The sequence below is a fragment of the Salvelinus fontinalis genome, chromosome 39 (genome assembly GCF_029448725.1).
Source record: "Salvelinus fontinalis isolate EN_2023a chromosome 39, ASM2944872v1, whole genome shotgun sequence".
In the NCBI taxonomy this organism is placed as follows: Eukaryota; Metazoa; Chordata; class Actinopteri; order Salmoniformes; family Salmonidae; genus Salvelinus; species Salvelinus fontinalis.
This window is the reverse complement of record NC_074703.1, coordinates 1383896-1404570: the sequence shown is the minus strand read 5'-3', so window position 1 is coordinate 1404570 and position 20675 is coordinate 1383896. Positions and strand designations below refer to the sequence as shown.

Below are 20675 nucleotides of genomic sequence, written 5' to 3'. Positions count from 1 at the left end.
AAGACAGAAGGATCAGATATGGTATTAACTATGAGAAGACAGAAGGATCGGATGTGTTATTAACTATGAGAAGACAGAGGGATCAGATGTGGTATTAACTATGAGAAGACAGAAGGATCAGATATGGTATTAACTATGAGAAGACAGAATGATCAGATATGGTATTAACTATGAGAAGACAGAAGGATCAGATATGGTATTAACTATGAGAAGACAGAAGGATCAGATATGGTATTAACTATGAGAAGACAGAAGGATCAGATATGGTATTAACTATGAGAAGACAGAAGGATCAGATATGGTATTAACTATGAGAAGACAGAGGCATCAGATACGGTATTACCTATGAGAAGACAGAGGGATCAGATACGGTATTAACTATGAGAAGACAGAAGGATCAGATGTGGTATTAACTATGAGAAGACAGAAGGATCAGATGTGGTATTAACTATGAGAAGACAGAGGGATCAGATATGGTATTAACTATGAGAAGACAGAAGGATCAGATATGGTATTTACTATGAGAAGACAGAGGGATCAGATATGGTATTAACTATGAGAAGACAGAGGGATCAGATGTGGTGTTAACTATGACAGAAGGATCAGATATGGTATTAACTATGAGAAGACAGAGGGATCAGATATGGTATTAACTATGAGAAGACAGAAGGATCAGATGTGGTATTAACTATGAGAAGACAGAAGGATCAGATGTGGTATTAACTATGAGAAGACAGAAGGATCAGATGTGGTATTAACTATGAGAAGACAGAATGATCAGATATGGTATTAACTATAAGAAGACAGAAGGATCAGATATGGTATTAACTATGAGAAGACAGAAGGATCAGATATGGTATTAACTATGAGAAGACAGAAGGATCAGATATGGTATTAACTATGAGAAGACAGAAGGATCAGATATGGTATTATCTATGAGAATACAGAAGGATCAGATGTGTTATTAACTATGAGAAGACAGAGGGATCAGATGTGGTATTAACTATGAGAAGACAGAAGGATCAGATGTGTTATTAACTATGAGAAGACAGAGGGATCAGATGTGGTATTAACTATGAGAAGACAGAAGGATCAGATATGGTATTAACTATGAGAAGACAGAATGATCAGATATGGTATTAACTATGAGAAGACAGAAGGATCAGATATGGTATTAACTATGAGAAGACAGAAGGATCAGATATGGTATTAACTATGAGAAGACAGAGGGATCAGATACGGTATTAACTATGAGAAGACAGAAGGATCAGATGTGGTATTAACTATGAGAAGACAGAAAGATCAGATGTGGTATTAACTATGAGAAGACAGAGGGATCAGATGTGGTATTAACTATGAGAAGACAGAAGGATCAGATATGGTATTAACTATGACAGAATGATCAGATACGGTATTAACTATGAGAAGACAGAGGGATCAGATGTGGTATTAACTATGAGAAGACAGAGGGATCAGATGTGGTATTAACTATGAGAAGACAGAGGGATCAGATATGGTATTAACTTTGAGAAGACAGAAGGATCAGATATGGTATTAACTATGAGAAGACAGAAGGATCAGATACGGTATTAACTATGAGAAGACAGAGGGATCAGATATGGTATTAACTATGAGAAGACAGAAGGATCAGATGTGGTATTAACTATGAGAAGACAGAAGGATCAGATATGGTATTAACTATGAGAAGACAGAAGGATCAGATATAGTATTAACTATGAGAAGACAGAGGGATCAGATATGGTATTAACTATGAGAAGACAGAAGGATCGGATGTGTTATTAACTATGAGAAGACAGAGGGATCAGATGTGGTATTAACTATGAGAAGACAGAAGGATCAGATATGGTATTAACTATGAGAAGACAGAATGATCAGATATGGTATTAACTATGAGAAGACAGAAGGATCAGATATGGTATTAACTATGAGAAGACAGAAGGATCAGATATGGTATTAACTATGAGAAGACAGAAGGATCAGATGTGTTATTAACTATGAGAAGACAGAGGGATCAGATGTGGTATTAACTATGAGAAGACAGAAGGATCAGATATGGTATTAACTATGAGAAGACAGAATGATCAGATATGGTATTAACTATGAGAAGACAGAGGCATCAGATACGGTATTACCTATGAGAAGACAGAGGGATCAGATGTAGTATTAACTATGCGAAGACAGAGGGATCAGATGTGGTATTAACTATGAGAAGACAGAAGGATCAGATGTGGTATTAACTATGAGAAGACAGAAGGATCAGATACGGTATTAACTATGAGAAGACAGAGGGATCAGATATGGTATTAACTTTGAGAAGACAGAGGGATCAGATGTGGTATTAACTATGAGAAGACAGAAGGATCAGATATGGTATTAACTATGACAGAAGGATCAGATACGGTATTAACTATGAGAAGACAGAGGGATCAGATGTGGTATTAACTATGAGAAGACAGAGGGATCAGATGTGGTATTAACTATGAGAAGACAGAGGGATCAGATATGGTATTAACTTTGAGAAGACAGAAGGATCAGATACGGTATTAACTATGAGAAGACAGAGGGATCAGATGTGGTATTAACTATGAGAAGACAGAAGGATCAGATATGGTATTAACTATGACAGAAGGATCAGATACGGTATTAACTATGAGAAGACAGAGGGATCAGATGTGGTATTAACTATGAGAAGACAGAGGGATCAGATGTGGTATTAACTATGAGAAGACAGAGGGATCAGATATGGTATTAACTTTGAGAAGACAGAAGGATCAGATACGGTATTAACTATGAGAAGACAGAGGGATCAGATGTGGTATTAACTATAAGAAGACAGAAGGATCAGATGTGGTATTAACTATGAGAAGACAGAAGGATCAGATATGGTATTAACTATGAGAAGACAGAAGGATCAGATATGGTATTAACTATGAGAAGACAGAAGGATCAGATATGGTATTATCTATGAGAATACAGAAGGATCAGATGTGTTATTAACTATGAGAAGACAGAGGGATCAGATGTGGTATTAACTATGAGAAGACAGAAGGATCAGATGTGTTATTAACTATGAGAAGACAGAGGGATCAGATGTGGTATTAACTATGAGAAGACAGAAGGATCAGATATGGTATTAACTATGAGAAGACAGAATGATCAGATATGGTATTAACTATGAGAAGACAGAAGGATCAGATATGGTATTAACTATGAGAAGACAGAAGGATCAGATATGGTATTAACTATGAGAAGACAGAGGGATCAGATACGGTATTAACTATGAGAAGACAGAAGGATCAGATGTGGTATTAACTATGAGAAGACAGAAGGATCAGATGTGGTATTAACTATGAGAAGACAGAGGGATCAGATGTGGTATTAACTATGAGAAGACAGAAGGATCAGATATGGTATTAACTATGACAGAATGATCAGGTACGGTATTAACTATGAGAAGACAGAGGGATCAGATGTGGTATTAACTATGAGAAGACAGAGGGATCAGATGTGGTATTAACTATGAGAAGACAGAGGGATCAGATATGGTATTAACTTTGAGAAGACAGAAGGATCAGATATGGTATTAACTATGAGAAGACAGAAGGATCAGATACGGTATTAACTATGAGAAGACAGAGGGATCAGATATGGTATTAACTTTGAGAAGACAGAGGGATCAGATATGGTATTAACTATGAGAAGACAGAAGGATTAGATATGGTATTAACTATGAGAAGACAGAAGGATCAGATGTGGTATTAACTATGAGAAGACAGAAGGATCAGATATGGTATTAACTATGAGAAGACAGAAGGATCAGATATAGTATTAACTATGAGAAGACAGAGGGATCAGATATGGTATTAACTATGAGAAGACAGAAGGATCGGATGTGTTATTAACTATGAGAAGACAGAGGGATCAGATGTGGTATTAACTATGAGAAGACAGAAGGATCAGATATGGTATTAACTATGAGAAGACAGAATGATCAGATATGGTATTAACTATGAGAAGACAGAAGGATCAGATATGGTATTAACTATGAGAAGACAGAAGGATCAGATATGGTATTAACTATGAGAAGACAGAAGGATCAGATGTGTTATTAACTATGAGAAGACAGAGGGATCAGATGTGGTATTAACTATGAGAAGACAGAAGGATCAGATATGGTATTAACTATGAGAAGACAGAATGATCAGATATGGTATTAACTATGAGAAGACAGAGGCATCAGATACGGTATTACCTATGAGAAGACAGAGGGATCAGATGTAGTATTAACTATGCGAAGACAGAGGGATCAGATGTGGTATTAACTATGAGAAGACAGAAGGATCAGATGTGGTATTAACTATGAGAAGACAGAAGGATCAGATACGGTATTAACTATGAGAAGACAGAGGGATCAGATATGGTATTAACTTTGAGAAGACAGAGGGATCAGATGTGGTATTAACTATGAGAAGACAGAAGGATCAGATATGGTATTAACTATGACAGAAGGATCAGATACGGTATTAACTATGAGAAGACAGAGGGATCAGATGTGGTATTAACTATGAGAAGACAGAGGGATCAGATGTGGTATTAACTATGAGAAGACAGAGGGATCAGATATGGTATTAACTTTGAGAAGACAGAAGGATCAGATACGGTATTAACTATGAGAAGACAGAGGGATCAGATGTGGTATTAACTATGAGAAGACAGAAGGATCAGATATGGTATTAACTATGACAGAAGGATCAGATACGGTATTAACTATGAGAAGACAGAGGGATCAGATGTGGTATTAACTATGAGAAGACAGAGGGATCAGATGTGGTATTAACTATGAGAAGACAGAGGGATCAGATATGGTATTAACTTTGAGAAGACAGAAGGATCAGATACGGTATTAACTATGAGAAGACAGAGGGATCAGATGTGGTATTAACTATGAGAAGACAGAGGGATAAGATGTGGTATTAACTATGAGAAGACAGAGGGATCAGATGTGGTATTAACTATGCGAAGACAGAGGGATCAGATGTGGTATTAACTATGAGAAGACAGAGGGACTATCTGCTGTGTCTCTCCAGACCCAGTGCTATTAACTATGAGAAGACAGATGTCTAATGTCTCTCCAGACCCAGTGGTATTAACTATGAGAAGACAGATGTCTAATGTCTCTCCAGACCCAGTGGTATTTGAGTTGGTGTCTGATCCACACGTTCCTCTCATCTCTTTTCTAATAGAGTCAGTTTGTATTGAAACTTACTCCAAAGTGTCCAAACACACAAGTTATATATTCCAGTGTGTAGGATACACAGCTGAAGCTGAGTACTGACTGTCACAACCATTATATATTCCAGTGTGTAGGACACACAGCTGAAGCTGAGTGCTGACTGTCACAACCATTATATATTCCAGTGTGTAGGACACACAGCTGAAGCTGAGTGCTGACTGTCACAACCATTATATATTCCAGTGTGTAGGACACACAGCTGAAGCTGAGTGCTGACTGTCACAACCATTATATATTCCAGTGTGTAGGACACACAGCTGAAGCTGAGTACTGACTGTCACAACCATTATATATTCCAGTGTGTAGGACACACAGCTGAAGCTGAGTGCTGACTGTCACAACCATTATATATTCCAGTGTGTAGGACACACAGCTGAAGCTGAGTACTGACTGTCACAACCATTATATATTCCAGTGTGTAGGACACACAGCTGAAGCTGAGTACTGACTGTCACAACCATTAGTCTCACTGTTGTTGTTGTCCCTGAGAGACGTATCTTATTAAAAAGTCTGACACTATTTAAAGAACAATTCTTATCCTCCCCTCTTCTCTCCCCCTTCCTCTCCCTTGCTCTCCTCTCTCTCCCCTCCTCTCCTCTCTCTCCCCTCCTCCCCTCTCTTTCCGCTTGCTCTCCTCTCTCTCCCCTCTTCCTCTCTCTCCCATTCTTTCCTCTCTTCTCTCCCCCTTCCTCTCCCCTCTCCCCTCCTCTCCTCTCTTCTCTCTCTCTCTCCTCTCCCCTCCTCTCCTCTCTTTTCTCCCCATTCCTCCCCCCTCTCCCCTGCTCTCCTCTCTCTCCCCTCCCCTCCTCTCCCCCTTCCTCTCTCCTCTCTTCTCTCTCTCTCCCCTCCTCTCATCTCTTCTCTCCCCTGCTCTCCTCTCTTCTCTCTCTCTCCCCCCTCCTCTCTCTCCCCTCTTCTCTTCTCTCCCCTTTCCTCTCTCCTCTCCCCTCCTCTCCTCTCTCCTCTCCTCTCCCCTCTCTCCCCTCCCCTCCTCTCCTCTCTCCTCTCCCCTCCACTCCTTTCCTCTCCTCTCTCTCCCCTCCTCTCCTCTTCCCCTCCTCTTCTCTCTCTCTCTCCCCTCCTCTCCTCTCTCTCCCCCCTCCTCTCTCTCCCCTCCTCTCCCCTCTTCTCTTCTCTCCCCTTTCCTCTCTCCTCTCCTCTCTCTCCTCTCCTCTTCTCTCTCTCCTCTCCTCTCCTCTCCTCTCCCCTCCTCTCCTCTCTCTCCTCTCTACTCTCCCCTCCTCTCCCCTCCTCTCCTCTCCCCTGCTCTCCTCTCTTCCCCGTCTCCAGCTCCAGAAGACTCTGTCAGAGTTGGATGAAGATGATCCGTGTTATGAGTTCCGTCGGGAGCGTTTCACGGTTCACAGGACTCACCTCTATTTCCTTCACTACGAATATGAACCCAGTACGGACCACACAGATGTTACTCTGGTGGCACAGCTCTCCATGGACAGGTAGGAAGACAGACCTTACACACAGCTCTCCATGGACAGGTAGGAAGACAGACCTTACACAGCTCTCTATGAACAGGTAGGAAGACAGACCTTACACAGCTCTCTATGAACAGGTAGGAAGACAGACCTTACACACAGCTCTCCAGGGACAGGTAGGAAGACAGACCTTACACAGCTTTCCAGGGACAGGTAGGAACACAGACCTTACACACAGCTCTCCATGGACAGGTAGGAAGACAGACCTTACACACAGCTCTCCATGGACAGGTAGGAAGACAGACCTTACACAGCTCTCTATGGACAGGTAGGAAGACAGACCTTACACAGCTCTCTATGAACAGGTAGGAAGACAGACCTTACACACAGCTCTCCAGGGACAGGTAGGAAGATAGACCTTATACACATCTCTCCATGGACAGGTAGGAAGACAGACCTTACACAGCTCTCCAGGGACAGGTAGGATGACAGACCTTACACACAGCTATCCAGGGACAGGTAGGAAGACAGACCTTACACACAGCTCTCCATGGACAGGTAGGAAGACAGACCTTACACACATCTCTCCACGGACAGGTCCGGTAAGTCATATGTCTATAGCTCTGGGTACTGTAGGGGACAGAAGACATCAGTAGGACAAGTCTACTCTGTATTGTTTTGTATTAAACATGACTCCGGACCCTTACGACAAGGGACAAGTTCACAGCTAGTTTTAAGAGAGAGGGAGAGAGATGTTTGTTCAGACAGTAATGCTGTAAACAAACAGAGTTATTCCTGAGTGATCTTCTGAAACAGAGTCAAATACTAGGCTGTTGTTTGACACTGTTACAGCTGTAACCTCTGACCCTCACGGAAGGACACGACTCTACAGCTGTAACCTCTGACCCTCACGGAAGGACAAGACTCTACAGCCGTCAAACTAATCTGACAGCACACGGCTCAGTCTGTAGCAGCTACACCTCCAGCATTTTAATCTGTAGCTGTGTGTGTGTGTGTGTCTGGCTGTCTGGCTGTGTGTGTGTATGTGTGTGTGTGTGTGTGTGTGTGTGTGTGTGTGTGTGTGTGTGTGTGTGTGTGTGTGTGTGTGTGTGTGTGTGTGTGTGTGTGTGTGTGTGTGTGTGTGTGTGTGTGTGTGTGTGTGTGTGTGTGTGTGTCTTTATCATGAAGACTTCATGAGGATACTTCATTACTGATGTTTACCACAACAACAGCAGTGACATCATACTCTGTTAGAGACTGATTTAACAACAGCAGTGACATCATACTCTGATAGACTGATTTAACAACAGCAGTGACATCATACTCTGATAGACTGATTTAACAACAGCAGTGACATCATACTCTGTTAGAGACTGATTTAACAACAGCAGTGACATCATACTCTGATAGACTGATTTAACAACAGCAGTGACATCATACTCTGATAGACTGATTTAACAACAGCAGTGACATCATACTCTGATAGACTGATTTAACAACAGCAGTGACATCATACTCTGATAGACTGATTTAACAACAGCAGTGACATCATACTCTGATAGACTGATTTAACAACAGCAGTGACATCAAACTCTGATAGACTGATTTAACAACAGCAGTGACATCATACTCTGATAGAGACTGATTTAACAACAGCAGTGACATCATACTCTGATAGAGACTGATTTAACAACAGCCGTGACATCATACTCTGATAGACTGATTTAACAACAGCCGTGACATCATACTCTGATAGACTGATTTAACCACAGCAGTGACATCATACTCTGTTAGAGACTGATTTAACAACAGCAGTGACATCATACTCTGATAGACTGATTTAACAACAGCAGTGACATCATACTCTGATAGACTGATTTAACAACAGCAGTGACATCATACTCTGATAGACTGATTTAACAACAGCAGTGACATCATACTCTGTTAGAGACTGATTTAACAACAGCAGTGACATCATACTCTGATAGACTGATTTAACAACAGCAGTGACATCATACTCTGATAGACTGATTTAACAACAGCAGTGACATCATACTCTGATAGACTGATTTAACAACAGCAGTGACATCATACTCTGATAGAGATTGATGTAACAACAGCAGTGACATCATACTCTGAAAGACTGATGTAACAACAGCAGTGACATCATACTCTGATAGAGACTGATTTAACAACAGCAGTGACATCATACTCTGATAGACTGATTTAACAACAGCAGTGACATCATACTCTGATAGACTGATTTAACCACAGCAGTGACATCATACTCTGATAGACTGATTTAACAACAGCAGTGACATCATACTCTGATAGACTGATTTAACCACAGCAGTGACATCATACTCTGTTAGAGACTGATTTAACAACAGCAGTGACATCATACTCTGATAGACTGATTTAACCACAGCAGTGACATCATACTCTGTTAGAGACTGATTTAACAATAGCAGTGACATCATACTCTGTTAGAGACTGATTTAACAACAGCAGTGACATCATACTCTGATAGACTGATTTAACAACAGCAGTGACATCATACTCTGATAGACTGATTTAACCACAGCAGTGACATCATACTCTGTTAGAGACTGATTTAACAACAGCAGTGACATCATACTCTGATAGACTGATTTAACAACAGCAGTGACATCATACTCTGTTAGAGACTGATTTAACAACAGCAGTGACATCATACTCTGATAGACTGATTTAACAACAGCAGTGACATCATACTCTGTTAGAGACTGATTTAACCACAGCAGTGACATCATACTCTGATAGACTGATTTAACCACAGCAGTGACATCATACTCTGATAGAGACTGATTTAACAACAGCAGTGACATCATACTCTGTTAGAGACTGATTTAACAACAGCAGTGACATCATACTCTGATAGAGACTGATTTAACAACAGCAGTGACATCATACTCTGATAGAGACTGATTTAACCACAGCAGTGACATCATACTCTGATAGACTGATTTAACCACAGCAGTGACATCATACTCTGTTAGAGACTGATTTAACAACAGCAGTGACATCATACTCTGTTAGAGACTGATTTAACCACAGCAGTGACATCATACTCTGTTACAGACTGATTTAACAACAGCAGTGACATCATACTCTGTTAGAGACTGATTTAACCACAGCAGTGACATCATACTCTGATAGACTGATTTAACCACAGCAGTGACATCATACACAGTTAAAGACTGATTTAACAACAGCAGTGACATCATACTCTGATAGACTGATTTAACCACAGCAGTGACATCATACACAGTTAAAGACTGATTTAACAACAGCAGTGACATCATACTCTGTTAGAGACTGATTTAACAACAGCAGTGACATCATACTCTGTTAGAGACTGATTTAACCACAGCAGTGACATCATACTCTGTTAGAGACTGATTTAACCACAGCAGTGACATCATACTCTGATAGACTGATTTAACAACAGCAGTGACATCATACTCTGATAGACTGATTTAACAACAGCAGTGACATCATACTCTGATAGAGACTGATTTAACAACAGCAGTGACATCATACTCTGATAGACTGATTTAACCACAGCAGTGACATCATACTCTGATAGACTGATTTAACCACAGCAGTGACATCATACTCTGTTACAGACTGATTTAACAATAGCAGTGACATCATACTCTGATAGACTGATTTAACCACAGCAGTGACATCATACTCTGTTACAGACTGATTTAACAATAGCAGTGACATCATACTCTGATAGACTGATTTAACAACAGCAGTGACATCATACTCTGTTACAGACTGATTTAACAATAGCAGTGACATCATACTCTGTTAGAGACTGATTTAACAATAGCAGTGACATCATACTCTGATAGAGACTGATTTAACCACAGCAGTGACATCATACTCTGTTACAGACTGATTTAACCACAGCAGTGACATCATACTCTGTTAGAGACTGATTTGACAACAGCAGTGACATCATACTCTGTTAGACTGATTTAACAATAGCAGTGACATCATACTCTGATAGACTGATTTAACCACAGCAGTGACATCATACTCTGTTACAGACTGATTTAACAATAGCAGTGACATCATACTCTGATAGACTGATTTAACCACAGCAGTGACATCATACTCTGTTACAGACTGATTTAACAATAGCAGTGACATCATACTCTGATAGACTGATTTAACAACAGCAGTGACATCATACTCTGTTACAGACTGATTTAACAATAGCAGTGACATCATACTCTGTTAGAGACTGATTTAACAATAGCAGTGACATCATACTCTGATAGAGACTGATTTAACCACAGCAGTGACATCATACTCTGTTACAGACTGATTTAACCACAGCAGTGACATCATACTCTGTTAGAGACTGATTTGACAACAGCAGTGACATCATACTCTGTTACAGACTGATTTAACAATAGCAGTGACATCATACTCTGATAGACTGATTTGACAACAGCAGTGACATCATACTCTGTTAGAGACTGATTTGACAACAGCAGTGACATCATACTCTGTTACAGACTGATTTAACAATAGCAGTGACATCATACTCTGATAGACTGATTTGACAACAGCAGTGACATCATACTCTGATAGAGACTGATTTAACCACAGCAGTGACATCATACTCTGATAGACTGATTTAACAACAGCAGTGACATCATACTCTGTTAGAGACTGATTTAACAACAGCAGTGACATCATACTCTGATAGACTGATTTAACAACAGCAGTGACATCATACTCTGATAGAGACTGATATAACAACAGCAGTGACATCATACTCTGTTAGAGACTGATTTAACCGCAGCAGTGACATCATACTCTGTTAGAGACTGATTTAACCACAGCAGTGACATCATACTCTGATAGACTGATTTAACAACAGCAGTGACATCATACTCTGTTAGAGACTGATTTAACCACAGCAGTGACATCATACTCTGGTAGAGACTGAACCATATGAAATGACTTGCGTTGTGTCAGTTAATTAGCCTGGTAAGCAGTAAGTGTATGTCCTAACTGGCACCCTATTCCCTACATGGTGCACTACTTTAGATCAGAGTCCTATGGGGTAGTGCACTACTTTAGACCAGAGCCTTATGGGGGTAGTGCACTACTTTAGACCAGAGTCCTATGGGGTAGTGCACTACTTTAGACCAGAGCCTTATGGGGGTAGTGCACTACTTTAGACCAGAGTCCTATGGGGTAGTGCACTACTTTAGACCAGAGTCCTATGGGGTAGTGCACTACTTTAGACCAGAGCCCTATGGGGTAGTGCACTACTTTAGACCAGAGCCCTATGGGGGTAGTGCACTACTTTAGACCAGAGCCTTATAGGGGTAGTGCACTACTTTAGACCAGAGTCCTATGGGGTAGTGCACTACTTTAGACCAGAGCCCTATGGAGTAGTGCACTTCTTTCGACCAGATTCTTATGGAGTAGTGCACTACTTTAGCCCAGATTCTTTTTGAGTAGTGCACTACTTTAGACCAGATTCTTTTTTGAGTAGTGCACTACTTTAGACCAGATTCTTATGGAGTAGTGCACGACTTTAGACCAGATTCTTATGGAGTAGTGCACTACTTTAGACCAGATTCTTATGGAGTAGTGCACTACTTTAGACCAGATTCTTATGGAGTAGTGCACTACTTTAGACCAGATTCTTATGGAGTAGTGCACTACTTTAGACCAGATTCTTATGGAGTAGTGCACGACTTTAGACCAGATTCTTATGGAGTAGTGCTCTACTTTAGACCAGATTCTTATGGAGTAGTGCACTACTTTAGACCAGATTCTTATGGAGTAGTGCACTACTTTAGACTATCACTGTATTATAAACTATATTACAGCCATCACTGCATTATAAACTCCATTACAGCCATCACTATATTACAGCCATCACTATATTACAGCCATCACTGTATTATAAACTCCATTACAGCCATCACTGCATTATAAACTATATTACAGCCATCACTGCATTATAAACTCCATTACAGCCATCACTATATTACAGCCATCACTGTATTATAAACTATATTACAGCCATCACTGCATTATAAACTATATTACAGCCATCACTGCATTATAAACTATATTACAGCCATCACTGCATTATAAACTCCATTACAGCCATCACTATATTACAGCCATCACTGTATTATAAACTATATTACAGCCATCACTGCATTATAAACTATATTACAGCCATCACTGTATTATAAACTATATTACAGCCATCACTATATTACAGCCATCACTGTATTATAAACTCCATTACAGTCATCACTATATTACAGCCATCACTGTATTATAAACTCCATTACAGCCATCACTATATTACAGCCATCACTGTATTATAAACTATATTACAGCCATCACTGCATTATAAACTATATTACAGCCATCACTGTATTATAAACTATATTACAGCCATCACTATATTACAGCCATCACTGTATTATAAACTCCATTACAGTCATCACTATATTACAGCCATCACTGTATTATAAACTCCATTACAGCCATCACTATTTTACAGCCATCACTGTATTATAAACTCCATTACAGCCATCACTGCATTATAAACTACATTACAGTCATCACTATATTACAGCCATCACTATATTACAGCCATCACTGTATTATAAACTCCATTACAGCCATCACTATATTACAGCCATCACTGCATTATAAACTCCATTACAGCCATCACTATATTACAGCCTTCACTGCATTATAAACTCCATTACAGCCATCACTGTATTATAAACTCCATTACAGTCATCACTATATTACAGCCATCACTATATTACAGCCATCACTATATTACAGCCATCACTATATTACAGCCATCACTGCATTATAAACTCCATTACAGCCATCACTGCATTATAAACTCCATTACAGCCATCACTGCATTATAAACTCCATTAGTCATCACTATATTACAGCCATCACTATATTACAGCCATCACTATATTACAGCCATCACTATATTACAGCCATCACTGCATTATAAACTCCATTACAGCCATCACTGCATTATAAACTCCATTACAGCCATCACTATATTACAGCCATCACTATATTACAGCCATCACTGCATTATAAACTCCATTACAGCCATCACTGCATTATAAACTCCATTACAGCCATCACTGCATTATAAACTCCATTACAGCCATCACTGCATTATAAACTCCATTACAGCCATCACTGCATTATAAACTATATTACAGCCATCACTGCATTATAAACTCCATTACAGCCATCCCTGCATTATAAACTCCATTACAGCCATCACTGCATTATAAACTCCATTACAGCCATCACTATATTACAGCCATCACTATATTACAGCCATCACTATATTACAGCCATCACTATATTACAGCCATCACTGCATTATAAACTCCATTACAGCCATCCCTGCATTATAAACTCCATTACAGTCATCACTATATTACAGCCATCACTGCATTATAAACTCCATTACAGCCATCCCTGCATTATAAACTCCATTACAGCCATCACTATATTACAGCCATCACTATATTACAGCCATCACTGCATTATAAACTCCATTACAGCCATCACTGCATTATAAACTCCATTACAGCCATCACTGCATTATAAACTCCATTACAGCCATCACTGCATTATAAACTCCATTACAGCCATCACTGCATTATAAACTATATTACAGCCATCCCTGCATTATAAACTCCATTACAGCCATCCCTGCATTATAAACTCCATTACAGCCATCACTGCATTATAAACTCCATTACAGCCATCACTATATTACAGCCATCACTATATTACAGCCATCACTATATTACAGCCATCACTGCATTATAAACTCCATTACAGCCATCCCTGCATTATAAACTCCATTACAGTCATCACTATATTACAACCATCACTGCATTATAAACTCCATTACAGCCATCCCTGCATTATAAACTCCATTACAGCCATCACTATATTACAGCCATCACTATATTACAGTCATCACTATATTACAGCCATCACTGTATTATAAACTCCATTACAGTCATCACTATATTACAGCCATCACTATATTACAGCCATCACTGCATTATAAACCCCATTACAGCTATCACTGCACTATAAACTATATTACAGCCATCACTGTATTACAGCCGTCACTGCATTATAAACTATATTACAGCCATCACTGCATTATAAACTACATTACAGCCATCACTATATTACAGCCATCACTGCATTATAAACTCCATTACAGCTATCACTGCATTATAAACTATATTACAGCCATCACTGCATTATAAACTCCATTACAGCCATCACTGCATTATAAACTATATTACAGCTATCACTGCATTATAAACTATATTACAGCCATCACTGCATTATAAACTATGTTACAGCCTTCACTGCATTATAAACTCCATTACAGCCATCACTATATTACAGCCATCACTGCATTATAAACTCCATTGCAGCCATCACTGCATTATCAATTACATTACAGCCATCACTGCATTATAAACTCCATTACAGCCATCACTATATTACAGCCATCACTGCATTATAAACTCCATTACAGCCATCACTATATTACAGCCATCACTATATTACAGCCATCACTGCATTATAAACTCCATTACAGCCATCACTATATTACAGCCATCACTATATTACAGCCATCACTGCATTATAAACTCCATTACAGCCATCACTATATTACAGCCATCACTATATTACAGCCATCACTATATTACAGTCATCACTATATTACAGCCATCACTATATTACAGCCATCACTGCATTATAAACTCCATTACAGCCATCACTATATTACAGCCATCACTGCATTATAAACTCCATTACAGCCATCACTATATTACAGCCATCACTATATTACAGCCATCACTATATTACAGCCATCACTACATTATAAACTCCATTACAGCCATCACTGCATTATAAACTATATTACAGCTATCACTGCATTATAAACTCCATTACAGCCGTCACTGCATTATAAACTCCATTACAGCCATCATTGCATTATAAACTATATTACAGTTATCACTGCATTATAAACTCCATTACAGCCATCACTGTATTATAAACTCCATTACAGCCATCACTGCATTATAAACTATATTACAGCCATCACTGCATTATAAACTCCATTACAGCTATCACTGCATTATAAAGTATATTACATCCATCACTGCATTATAAACTATATTACAGCTATCACTGCATTATAAACTATATTACAGCCATCACTGCATTATAAACTATATTACAGCTATCACTGTATTATAAACTATATTACAGCCATCACTGCATTATAAACTCCATTACAGCTATCACTGCACTATAAACTATATTAAAGCCATCACTATATTACAGCCATCACTGCATTATCAATTCCATTACAGCTATCACTGTATTATAAACTAAATTACAGCCATCACTGCATTATAAACTCCATTACAGCCATCACTATATTACAGCCATCACTGCATTATAAACTCCATTACAGCTATCACTGCATTATAAACTATATTACAGCCATCACTGCATTATAAACTATATTACAGCTATCACTGCATTATAAACTATATTACAGCCATCACTGCATTATAAACTCCATTACAGCCATAACTATATTACAGCCATCACTATATTACAGCCATCACTGCATTATAATCTCCATTGCAGCTATCACTGCATTATAAACTATATTACAGCCATCACTGCATTATAAACTCCATTACAGCTATCACTGCATTATAAACTATATTACAGCCATCACTGCATTATAAGCTCCATTGCAGCCTTCACTGCATTATAAACTCCATTACAGCCATCACTATATTACATCCATCACTGCATTATAAACTCCATTACAGCCATCACTATATTACAGCCATCACTATATTACAGCCATCACTATATTACAGTCATCACTATATTACAGCCATCACTATATTACAGCCATCAATGCATTATAAACTCCATTACAGCCATCACTATATTACAGCCATCACTGCATTATAAACTCCATTACAGTCATCACTATATTACAGCCATCACTATATTACAGCCATCACTATATTACAGCCATCACTGCATTATAAACTCCATTACAGCCATCACTGCATTATAAACTATATTACAGATATCACTGCATTATAAACTCCATTACAGCCATCACTATATTACAGCCATCACTGCATTATAAACTCCATTACAGCCATCACTGCATTATAAACTCCATTACAGCCATCACTGCATTATAAACTATATTACAGCCATCACTGCATTATAAACTATATTACAGCCATCACTACATTATAAGCTCCATTACAGCCATCACTGCATTATAAACTCCATTACAGCCATCACTATATTACAGCCATCACTGCATTATAAACTCCATTACAGCCATCACTATATTACAGCCATCACTGCATTATAAACTCCATTACAGCCATCACTATATTACAGCCATCACTGCATTATAAACTCCATTACAGCTATCACTGCATTATAAACCCCATTACAGCCATCACTGCATTATAAACTATATTACAGCCATCACTGCATTATAAACTCCATTACAGCCATCACTATATTACAGCCATCACTGCATTATAAACTCCATTACAGCTATCACTGTATTATAAACCCCATTACAGCCATCACTGTATTATAAACTCCATTACAACCATCACTGCATTATAAACTCCATTACAGCCATCACTGCATTATAAACTATATTACAGCCATCACTGCATTATAAACTCCATTACAGCCATCACTGCATTATAAACTATATTACAGCCATCACTGCATTATAAACTCCATTACAGCCATCACTGTATTATAAACTCCATTACAGTCATCACTATATTACAGCCATCACTATATTACAGCCATCACTATATTACAGCCATCACTGCATTATAAACTATATTACAGCCATCACTGCATTATAAACTCCATTACAGCCATCACTGCATTATAAACTCCATTACAGCCGTCACTATATTACAGCCATCACTGCATTATAAACTCCATTACAGCCATCACTGCTTTATAAACACCATTACAGCCATCACTGCATTATAAACTATATTACAGCTATCACTGCATTATAAACTCCATTACAGCCGTCACTATATTACAGCCATCACTGCATTATAAACTCCATTACAGCCATCACTGCATTATAAACTCCATTACAGCCATCACTGCATTATAAACTCCATTACAGCCGTCACTGTATTATAAACTCCATTGCAGCCATCACTGCATTATAAACTCCATTACAGCCATCACTGCATTATAAACTCCATTACAGCCGTCACTGTATTATAAACTCCATTGCAGCCATCACTGCATTATAAACTCCATTACAGCCATCACTGCTTTATAAACACCATTACAGCCATCACTGCATTATAAACTATATTACAGCTATCACTGCATTATAAACTCCATTACAGCCGTCACTATATTACAGCCATCACTGCATTATAAACTCCATTACAGCCATCACTGCATTATAAACTCCATTACAGCCATCACTGCATTATAAACTCCATTACAGCCGTCACTGTATTATAAACTCCATTGCAGCCATCACTGCATTATAAACTCCATTACAGCCATCACTGCATTATAAACTCCATTACAGCCATCACTGCATTATAAACTCCATTGCAGCCATCACTGCATTATAAACTCCATTACAGCCATCACTGTATTATAAACTCCATTGCAGCCATCACTGCATTATAAACTCCATTGCAGCCATCACTGCATTATAAACTCCATTACAGCCATCACTGCATTATAAACTCCATTACAGCCATATCCCTTTTACTGGAGGTAATGTTACTGTGAGTATCAGCACAAATCACCAGTACAATGTTTGTCCCATCCAGAAATCTGCCGTGTCAGTCATATCTACTTGTCAGGAAGGTTATAATCCCGGCCCTAATCTGCCGTGTCAGTAATTTTTACTTGTCAGGAAGGTTATAATCCCGGCCCTAATCTGCCGTGTCAGTCATATCTATTTGTCAGGAAGGTTATAATCCAGGCCCTAATCTGCCGTGTCAGTAATATCTATTTGTCAGGAAGGTTATAATCCCGGCCCTAATCTGCCGTGTCAATCATATCTATTTGTCAGGAAGGTTATAATCCCGGCCCTAATCTGCCGTGTCAGTCATATCTATTTGTCAGGAAGGTTATAATCCCGGCCCTAATCTGCCGTGTCAGTCATATCTATTTGTCAGGAAGGTTATAATCCCGGCCCTAATCTGCCGTGTCAGTAATATCTACTTGTCAGGAAGGTTATAATCCCGGCCCTAATCTGCCGTGTCAGTAATATCTACTTGTCAGGAAGGTTATAATCCAGGCCCTAATCTGCCGTGTCAGTCATATCTGTTTGTCAGGAAGGTTATAATCCCGGCCCTAATCTGCCGTGTCAGTCATATCTATTTGTCAGGAAGGTTATTATCCCGGCCCTAATCTGCCGTGTCAGTCATATCTATTTGTCAGGAAGGTTATAATCCCGGCCCTAATCTGCCGTGTCAGTCATATCTATTTGTCAGGAAGGTTATAATCCAGGCCCTAATCTGCCGTGTCAGTAATATCTATTTGTCAGGAAGGTTATAATCCCGGCCCTAATCTGCCGTGTCAGTCATATCTATTTGTCAGGAAGGTTATAATCCCGGCCCTAATCTGCCGTGTCAGTCATTTCTACTTGTCAGGAAGGTTATAATCCCGGCCCTAATGACCTACTGTTTCTCAGCAAACTCCCAGGGTCCTCTGATAACAAGTATCCCGTGTGAGTCGCCACCCCCGTATTTTGAGGGATATTGTAAAGAGTTTAACAACAGGTGCTACATCCTGTTAGAGTCAGAACGTGTGAACAAAATGTCATGCTTTAAAAAAAACACACAAAGTGCTACGCAGGAAGTTGACTGATTTTAATGATCTCTTTTGTCACATGTCATCTTTCCTAGTGCTCTACTTCTCTTCTTTAAAAGATGAAGTGGACGATATATCGTTCCACTGGAACAACGGACGTGCTGGGGGTGATAATTACATAACCAGCGTTCTCTAGTAATACTGGTCCCGTATGAATAGGACTTATTACAGCATCATAACATCATAGCATCATCATAGCATCATAGGGAATAGGGTCCTGGTCTATAGTAGTGCACTATATAGGGTATAGGGTTCTGGTCTATAGTAGTGCACTATATAGGGAATAGGGTCCTGGTCTATAGTAGTGCACTATATAGGGAATAGGGCTCTGGTCTAAAGTAGTGTACTATATAGGGAATAGGGTCCTGGTCTAAAGTAGTGCACTATATAGGGAATAGGGCCCTGGTCTAAAGTAGTGTACTATATAGGGAATAGGGCTCTGGTCTAAAGTAGTGCACTATATAGGGAATAGGGCTCTGGTCTAAAGTAGTGCACCATATAGGGAATAGGGCTCTGGTCTAAAGTAGTGCACTATATAGGGAATAGGGCCCTGGTCTAAAGTAGTGTCCTATAATAGGGAATAGGGCTCCATTTGGGATACAAGCTGTGAGACATTGGAGCCTGCAGAGAAACATGCAGAAGATACCTATCAGAATATCCTGATGAAACCAAGCTTCTTAGGGGAATTGAACCCCCCTACTGTTGCCAGGCAGATTTAGTTAGTTAATAAAGATCATTACATTATAGAGGATGTTAACCCCTCTACTGTTGCCAGGCAGATTTAATAAAGATCATTACATTATAGAGGATGTTAACCCCTTTACTGTTGCCAGGCAGATTTAGTTAGTTAATAAAGATCAATACATTAT

General features: G+C 39.2%; 1 protein-coding gene across 2 annotated transcripts in view; it reads left to right on the top strand.

Annotated features, from left to right (window-relative positions):
- large1 (LARGE xylosyl- and glucuronyltransferase 1) overlaps positions 1-20675 on the top strand; it is a 202398-nt gene that overhangs the window by 158772 nt on the left and 22951 nt on the right. For both annotated transcript variants that reach the window (XM_055906053.1, XM_055906052.1), the window contains exon 11: positions 6605-6768. In XM_055906053.1, the coding sequence (XP_055762028.1) occupies positions 6605-6768 (164 nt within the window). The remainder of the gene's footprint in view (positions 1-6604; positions 6769-20675) is intronic.